At 36.4% G+C, this 9741-nt stretch overlaps 1 protein-coding gene across 1 annotated transcript in view; it reads right to left on the bottom strand.

The window, feature by feature from the left end:
- ABCA8 (ATP-binding cassette, sub-family A (ABC1), member 8) overlaps positions 1–3155 on the bottom strand; it is an 82472-nt gene extending 79317 nt beyond the window's left edge. The window contains exons 1-2 of the mRNA XM_008589103.1: positions 3060–3155; positions 1358–1562 (exon numbers count right to left, since the gene is read on the bottom strand). Of these exons, the coding sequence (XP_008587325.1) occupies positions 1358–1562; positions 3060–3155 (301 nt within the window). The remainder of the gene's footprint in view (positions 1–1357; positions 1563–3059) is intronic.
- Positions 3156–9741: the final 6586 nt, after the last annotated feature.

The following is a 9741-nucleotide window of genomic DNA, read 5'->3' as shown; positions in this document are numbered from 1 at the left end:
TTGAAGTATGCATTTGTATTTGTAAAGAACATGAGCTGTTTTTATCTGCCTGACATCCAGTTCTCTTTCTAGTAAAAACACACTAAGGTTCATTTGGGATACTTCTCCCCCTCCATTCACATACGGTGTGGGGTGACCTGGGAACCCAGCCGGGGGTCAATGACAATACTGCACCTCGCTATCCAAGGAGCTTATTTCTTGGGGAACCAAGACCAAAACTAATCCAAAGTCACCTATGTGTTTCAGTGGATATAATCCCGGAAATTACTGTGAACCATTGGGAAAGATCTGTAATCCTTTCCCTGGAGTTGCTCATCTGGTATGAACCAAGACCAAAACTAATCCAAAGTCACCTATGTGTTTCAGTGGATATAATCCCAGAAATTACTGTGAACCATTGGGAAAGATCTGTAATCCTTTCCCTGGAGTTGCTCATCTGGTAAGGGCTTAACTCTGGAGTCTGCAGACCAATTCTGACTCTGGGGAGACCTCACCTGTAAACAAAGCCACGACACAAGAACGTAGGCCTCAGAGGTAGAGACATAGTTCTTCCTCTGTTATTGACAAACCTCTTTCCAGACTTGCATTAATACTCTGCTCCTTCAAATTGGGATTATCTTACTCTCAACTGAAATATTTATGAAAAATATAGTATTACTAGTCTTATTTTGCATATGGTGATACAACCATGAAGCCGTAGAGCTATTTTTAATCAAATACCCTCCAACTCTAAGTCCAGTTCTCTTGTCTCTGTGCTGGCTGCTGCTTCTCTAATTCTGGGACATTGTTACAGAAATTATCTTGACTGTAATAATTCTGTCCTTATCTTTCATTGATAGGTACCTTAATACCAAAGGGTGAAAATCTGAAACACAGGATGCTCAATGGGATCTTCAAATATAGTAAAAATATCTTTGGTATTACAAGGTGAGGATAAAATTCTTATAATAAAATTCAAGAAAAGACTGGTTGTTTTTTATCTATAATAGCAAGCAAACCTGAGAGCAAGTCCCATTCTAGTAACAGTGCTTTCAGACCTACATGCCAACATATCTCTAAACACTCCTGCTTTTAAGGCATGCTAATCTTATACAAGATCAGCAGGTTTCTTTGTTGAGTGGTCGTGCACTCCAAGTTGTAATTCCTTGCTTGGCAAGCAATGCATTAATTTAGAACTTAGATATTGAGTGGTGGCCTCTTCCTTCCAACAGTGCGAAAGAATGTTCACATTTCACATACTCTAGAAATTTTGACAATTGACAAGGCTTAGCAACTGTAATGCAAAATAAAATGCATGCATCTTCAGATGACCAAATATTGACGTCAGACATTCCTCTTGAGTTACTAGAAAACTCACCTGTCATAAAGGAGATGGAAGAGACTTTATTCATTATCTGTTGGGTTGTATTGGTGACAGGTGTATATGCAATAGAAAATACAGATTCATTAAACGAATCTACCCGTCCCAGGTCCATGGTAGGCAATGAAGAAAAATCATTAACTTGATGATTATGAGGATATAGGTACAAAAAAAGTAGTAGGACCAATGAGTTCAACCATTCCTACATAATCCAAGAGAAAAGATAAAGAAAATTATGATTTCAGATTAGTCATTCATCATCATTTTGTCATAAAGTTTGTCTCTTTAATTTTTAATTTCAATATATCATATATTATGAACTGCTTAAAATACATACAGTACAAATTCATCAATCTGAGTAATTTTAATGAACTATTAATGGGAATTTAAATTTACTGAGCCTCAGTGCCAGTGCTAAAGCATGCACTGATCATGAAAAAATATATGATGCAACAGTTGCAAGCTGTTTTAAATTATCAGCTGGTGGTGGTGGAGATATACAAAGTTTAGATATCCTGGTGACCCACTCATGCTGTATTTGATTCTGCTGAATATCTGCATGTTATAAAAGACAGTTGCAAGACATTGCTCACTTAGTAATAATATATTAGTTACATGTCAAGATTCTGGAACTGGAAACTCAACAGAATGCCAGCGACCTGAAGGACACTGTCTTGGTTAGTTAGTTATAAATCCTGGTCATTTGCAAACTCCCAATAAGAAATCACTTTATTTCCAAAATGCAAGGTCTTAGGAAAATACTCATGATGTATATACAGTAGCATTCCAATTTAGTTAGAAATGCTACCTAAGCTATATCTTCTGATTTTAAAAAGATACCAAAGTTTAACCAGGATTTTTGTTATGTGATAAGATCTTAAGAGCTAATGTTAATTTTATTCTTGGCACTTAATACATTTCCAACTTTTCTATTATTTTTGAAGAAAATAAATTGTTTTTTAAAAGAGAAAGAGACCCCAAAGAGAAAATGCTAGTTACCTGTTTCTTTTTTTTTCTTTTTGTCTTTTTTCGTGTCCGGCAACGGATCGCAACCCTCAGTGTCACTCCCGTACCGGACCGGGACTGGTAACGGGATCGCAACCCTCGGTGCTGCGCCCGCACCTCGCTCAGCCAGTGAGTGGGAACCGGTCTGTATGTGGGATCTGAACCCTTGGCGGGAGCGCCACTGCGCTCCCAAGCAGCGCACTGTAGCAGTGCGCCACCGGGCTGGCCCCTAGTTACCTGTTTCTGTGGGTTGATTTGTTTCGTCTGTCTTTGCAATACCAGTATCTTAACCCTAGCATCTATGAGTGGAAACATTAGTAGAAGGTACTGGCTTTTAAAACATTTTTTTGACTTCTTAATTGCTGACCTACTTCAGGGCTTTTAGTGTCTGTCTTTGCAATACCAGTATCTTAACCCTAGCATCTATGAGTGGAAACATTAGTAGACGGTACTGGCTTTTAAAACATTTTTTTGACTTCTTAATTGCTGACCTACTTCAGGGCTTTTAGACCTCAATTTATGGGCCTATGTCATTTGAAATGTCTTCAAACAGATTCATGGTCTGAGGAACATGTATGAAGGTGCTTTATTTCACTGCTTTTGGTGGTGGTAGAGGTATTCGAAGCATAGATATCTCCCAGGTAATACACATTTTCTATCATAAATACAAAGTGACATAGACATTGAATCATACCATTAAGGATTCTCTTCTCATTCTCCATTTTTTAAGAAAGTTCTTGCATAATAAGGCACAAGTTTGTTGACACACACTTATCTCTCTCTTACCCATCCTGCCCTGTTTAATGAGAGAGAAAGGGAGAAGATGCTGTTAATATGAAATTCTTAATAAGAAGAAATATCATACAAACAAAAAAGAGTAGCCTAATAACTCCAGTGTTCGAAACACGTACTTAGAATCTGAGTGTTCCCAAGTGAGCATTTTATTACTTCCCTGTTCCCTTTCTTTCTACACTACTAGACTCTTTGCTTCATCATTTATTTGTAATCCACTGTGCCAAATATCGATTTCTTGCCTCTTAGCCTCTCAGCTCAAAATTTATCCTTCATAGCCTGCTGTAAGAAAATTGATCCGGTCCCTTTAAGTATTTTTGTTTTTTGTTTTCCACCTGGCATGATGCTAAGTTTTGCTGAGGACTGAAGGGAGATTCTGGAAGAAGAGGCTCTCCTTATGGGTATCCGAGTGGTTTATACCAAGTTTCTACAGAATGTATTTTTTCCTTACTGCTCAGACTAAGTGGTTTCCTCCAGTGCAAAATTCCTGGAGGGTGTAGGTTTCACTGTGTGTTTTCTCTACCTCTTGATGTAGGAGCAGTGGTGTATCTGGGAGCCTCAGACAGCTGAATCCCTTTACCCAGAGCTTTGTTTCCTTTGGTTAACCTATTGCAAAGGCAGCACACTCCAGTCCTTGTGCCTATAGTTTGCCATTAAGGATTCTCTGCCATTCATGCATGCACATCTTATCCAAGTTTTCAACATATTATCTTCCCATACAAGTTTGTTCTTCCTTGGATATTCTCTCTCAGCCCTAAGATATCCTTTTGATCTCTCAGTCCATCTTTATAGTTATTTTCCTACCAATATTTAATAATTATCTGTATTAAATTTTCCTTATTTAGTTTGTGTAGTTTCAGTCTCCTGCTTGCACCTAGATCAACATGTGCACACGTGTGCACAGACACACACACCCACACACAGATCTCTCTTAGCTTCAATAAATACATCCTTGTACACCCGTCTTAACATCTCTATAATATTTACCTTGTTTCAGAACCTGAATAAGTAATCAATTTTGGGAACTGATCTAAGACAATTGAATGGGATGTTTGTTATATCTAGCAGAAGTCATTGCTTTGTATACTAATTTGTTGTGAAATGACTACAAAATTTTCTTTTCCCAGTGAAAGGAAACTTAATTTTCACTTTCCTTCTATGAAAAATTAGAAAGTTGAGATAGAGGGCCGAGCCTGTGGCGCACTGGCTCCCGCTGCGGGTTCGGATCCTATATGGGGATGGCCGGTGCGCTCACTGGCTGAGCGTGGTGGGAGCAACACCAAGCCAAGAGCTGCGACCCCCTTACTGGTCACAAAAAGGACAAAAAAAAAAAAAAAAAAAAGTTGAGATAGAAAAGTCACCAGAGTTTCTCTAAGTTTTTTTTCTGAGCACGAAGATACACTCTGTTCACAATGACACACAGTGTAGATTGCTTTCTAGCCAATGGAATAGGAGCAGAAAAAATATGTGCAATTTCTCAGTCATAATCTTAAACAATAGGTATTTCTCTTTATGCCCTCTTTTCCCTTCTGCTAGCTGGATGATTTAGGAAACAGCAGGACCAAAAGATGGATGGAACCCAGTTTCCTAACTCCTCATGGGAGGAAAACCAATCATTGACCAGAAGCAGATGTCTTAGATGGTTTAATGAGCAAGAAATCGTATTCTATTCTATTTGAGCCACTGAATTATTTTGGTTAGGTTTATTGTCACAGCTTAATTTATATTAATCAGTACACTCTTCTGAATAAATCTTGGGAACGTTTTGGCAAGTTCCATAATGAATAAAGATCTAATTGCAATTGCAATTAATTTTATTAATTTATTTGGGAAAAATTGACATTTTTGTGGTATTGAGTTTTCTTCTACATGGACATTATTTGTTTCAGTTACTATTTCATATGCTCTAATAATAGTTCCTTTTTTTGAGTTTCTACAAAAGTCTCACTGAATAGTTATATTGGAATTATTCACAAAGTATAGCTCATGACTATAATTTTGGTGTATTACTTTTGTGCATTGGTAATTACTGATTTGTAGAAATGCTGTTGATTTTGTATATTAGTCTTGTATCTAAAAACATCAATGAATTCCCTAATCAGTACGACGTTTAAAAAATAAATTCTCCTGTATTGTAATAAAGACAATCATATCATCTCAAAATAACCCTTTCATCTATTACATCCTTTCTTGTCCTAGAGCATAGGGTAAGATCATTGTGCAAATTGAAAAGGTATCTTTGTCATCTTCCTGATTTGAGAATACATTTTTCATACATAAAATTTTCACCATTAGAAGTGACATTCTTTATGTGTTTTTGTAGATAGTCTTTATTAGGATAAATGTCAACCACTGTTCTACTTTCCTAAAGTTTTGATTCATGGATAAATTTTGCATTTTAATAGATACTTTCCCATATCCTTTTATATTATATCTGGTATAATCTGCTAATGTGCAAATTAGATTGGTATATTCTCTCATGTTTTCCAGCAAATATTATAATTTGCCATAAGGTATTTTTTTTTAATACTACTGAACTGAATTTTCCAGTATTTTACTTGGAATTGTTTATAATAATAAATTACAGCAAACTATAATTTAATTTTTAATCCACTGTCCTTGTCTAATTTTAGCCTCAGTGTTATGCTAGCCTCACTATGGGTAGCAATTGCTCTTTAAAAGTCTCCAGTACTGATCATAACACATAGGGTGGTCTGATGATAGAAAGCTAGTAAACTTGCTCATAAAATGTTGTGAACGTGATGCCTTTGGGATGAGGATGGGCTAGATTGCTATTGTTGATTCAATTAATTAATTAATTGATAGTGATTGGTTTATCCAGATTATCTATTTTACTTTGATGCAATTTGGGTAATCTTCCCTGCAAAAGTATCTGTTATGTTTATACATAAAGATGTGATTAATTCAAAATATGTATAATATAACTGAAAATACTTTAAAACACTTCAATACTTTTAAAATTATAATATATGTGTGCATTTTTTTCTTTTTAGCGTTCTTTCTATTTTTATTGATTAGTCTTGCTAGAATGTTGAATTTATTAAGTCTTTTTTTAAAAAAAAGCAGTGTTACTGTTTCATCATTTTAATTGTTCATTAGGTTTCCTATTTTATTACTTTCTACTCTTACTTTATTATGGTTTTATTTAGACTATTTTGGGGATGTTTGCTTTGCTGCTTTCTGTCAGCTTCTTGGCTTAAATGGTTGACTAGCGTCAGCACAGTGGTGGAGAACACGAACTCTGGAACTGGACAGGTTATCACATGTAGTCACTTGATGGCAGTTGTGCCCCAACTCTTCATCTCCGCTTGTGTCCACACCCTTTCTCTGGCAACTTTGGAGTTCCTCCGATAAAGACAGACTATTACTCTGACCAGTAGAAGCAGGTGACAGTAATCATGTGCCAGTTCTGAGCCTAGACCGTGGGAGGCCTTGAGTGTTAGATATAAAGTACTTAGGAATGCCCTTTTTAGCTTCCACTGAAAGACTCCAAAAGTTTCTTTGTATTTAGTGACTTTTTATTCTTGATTCCTAAGAATTACATTGCAATCGGAGAACCAACTTCTCAGTAAGTTATTGCTTCTTTGAAATTCCTTAAGACTTCTTTCATGGTGCAGCATATTTAAATATTTGGAAATGTTCCATGTGTGCTCGAAATACATATAAATCAGCTTTTAGGTTAAGTGTTTATGTATCTATTCAATCTTTTTAATTGTGTTTTTCAAATCTTCAACATCCTTTCTAGTGTCGTATTTACTAGATAAATCATTTCACAATAGAGTTACACTGAAAATTTTTACCCTAATAATAGGTTTGGCAATTTTTTATTATATGTTAGTTTTTAGCATATGCATTTAAAGTTTAAGTGGTTAGGTGCATAAATATTGCTTTATTCGTGTTTCAATGGTCGGTTGCTTCTATTTCTAATAATAGCGAAGAGACACTAAGTTTTTTAGGACAATATTTGTCTAATATGTATGTATCTGGTTATTTTTAACCTTTTGCTGAATTTTTAAAATATTTGATTAATGTATGGAAAATTCATAGCTGATTTATGTTTAGAATTCTATACTAATAGATAACTATATTTTTAAGAAGTAAATTAAATCATGTATACATTTTGTTTGAGATGATCTGTCCTGTTAAACCTGCTTCTAGTTTTGTCTCTATCCTTACTTTATATAGAATTGACAAAGTTTTCTTCCTCTCCCTGTCCCAAAGATATAGAAGGTATTTATATTTCTTTAACAGTTATTCTTAAATTTTGGACTTTCCTAGGAAACTATAACTTATTTTATGAAAATAACATAATTTACTATCTTTATTCTCTTTTTACAAACAAATGCCTTCCAGATACTTTAACTCTGCTGAATTCCAACCTGATCATCCTGGTTATTATTGTATAGAAATGTGTTTCATTTTTTAATTTAAAGTACATGCAAAGTAGGTTTATTTTTATCACCAATCATTAATTAGGTTTGCCAATGAATTATTCAGGTTTCTGTGGAGAGGCGGTGATATATTTGTGCTTGTGCTTGAGGTGGGGAGTAGAAACTCCACCTGAACTGGGCTTGGACAGGGTTCAGCTAGATTAAAAACCCAGGACTCTCTGTCCTGTGTGTAGGCTAGTCCACTGTGAAAACGTACTAAGGACTTTACCTAAAATTGCCTGCAGAGAGCAGTATTATTCTTCCGTAGATATTGCATCAGCAACCAGAGAGCAGAGTACAGCAGCGGACCACCCCTTTTCCCTAGTAGAACCAGCATATCGCGGTTTTAGCACATGCAACCTTGAACAAAAAGCCTGTGTGTTTGTGTGTGTGCGTTTATGTGTGTGAGTGTGAGTGTGTGTGTGGGGGGAGAGGAGTTTAGTAGGGGAATTTATACATACATTTTTTTGCAGCAGAGATGCAAAATATCTCTCAGAAGGAGATGCCTCTGTGCCTAATAATAAAGCTACCTCCTTCCATGGCCCCAATCAACCAATACTACACAAATATGATTTGCTGAGTTTCTTCTTAAAATTGTGGGACTTAAGAGCTCTCAAAAGGTCTTTCCTGAGGAAGAAAAAGGGGTATCTAAGCTGAATTATAAAAAGTAAAGAGATGGAACGATCGCCAGTTCTCTGGGAAGCATGCCAGGGACATGACTTGCATGAATGGGTCAAGACTTTTGAGCTCAAAGCCAGCAGCTCCACCCTGAGGCTGTCAGTAGGATCTTAAGTCCTGACCTCTAAGCACGTGCTCTCTTCCCTCTATGTGCATGGCATGTTGGCCAGGGATGGAAACCACATGGCTGGCATGAGCTCCTCCATAGTGATGAGGAGTGGAGCTGAAGCTGTCATCCCACTCACAGGACAGGAGCATGCACAGGATGGTGCTATTTCCTCCCAAGCTCAGGTCAAGTGTCCAGGGGCCAGTTCCACATTATGCTAGGGACGCTTCAGGGAGCATTACCAGAGCAAGAACATACATATGGCAGCTTCATGAGGCTGAGAGCAACTCAAGGTAGAAGCACATGGAGTAAAGAGGTCAGGAAGCCCAGGGGTAGAGAGAAGGAGGGAAAGAGTTCCAAGAGTAAAACAGCATTAGAGCAGGGTGAGATGGGGCTGAGGATCCCCTCTTTCTTAGTGCAGAGGATTCAGCGTGGGTACTTTTAAGGGGACTGTGCAGGGCTGGATAGGAGGTTGAACTTGTCAAGAAAGTGATCTCCTCACTGTGAAATCAGTTCCAGCCCTAGGTAGTAGCATGGAGTCTTCAGTCTGACTCCAACCCTTAGATTTTCCATTGTACTTTATTTCTCCCCAATTTAGGCATTTTCTGTAGTTTATAAAAGGACCGCCAACAAATGATTTTTTTTTGCTAAACATATGGCAAATAGTTTCAAATTGTAATGATTCTGATTTTTCTCCTCTCATATTGTTAAATTCAAAACAAAATTCTTACAGTATAGAAGCATAAAAAAACCTGGAAAGTTCTGCTTACCACAAAGTGCATTTAAAATAGTACTGTGATAAGAAAAAGCTATGTATTTTATATTCTGATTCAACTCACACTATCCAAAGAGTAAAAGATTCTGGAAAGCATCTTACATTTCTAAAATTCCTACAGCCCGAGAGTGAGAGATACGGACAATGAAAAAATGTTCTTGGTAAACAATCTGAAAGTCAGAATAACAGTTAATCTGAAATAGTGCATTTAAAATAGTACTGTGATAAGAAAAAGCTATGTATTTTATATTCTGATTCAACTCACAGTATCCAAAGAGTAAAAGATTCTGGAAAGCATCTTACATTTCTAAAATTCCTACAGCCCGAGAGTGAGAGATATGGACAATGAAAAAATGTTCTTGGTAAACAATCTGAAAGTCAGAATAACAGTTAATCTGAAATGCTCCCAAATTATTATGCAATAAAAGTAAATGACTATGCCTTTAAAAACAACCCAGGCTTACAGATCAATTCTCAAGATTCAAAGTTTTCCACAATAAATTGTTAGCCAATTTCAACTTATTCCCACATTTGGTTTCTGGCTTAAAACAATATAATAGATGCATAATTTTTT

This window comes from Galeopterus variegatus, unplaced genomic scaffold (assembly GCF_000696425.1).
Source record: "Galeopterus variegatus unplaced genomic scaffold, G_variegatus-3.0.2 Scaffold5209, whole genome shotgun sequence".
Lineage (NCBI taxonomy): Eukaryota > Metazoa > Chordata > Mammalia > Dermoptera > Cynocephalidae > Galeopterus > Galeopterus variegatus.
This window is presented reverse-complemented; position numbering and strand designations above follow the sequence as displayed.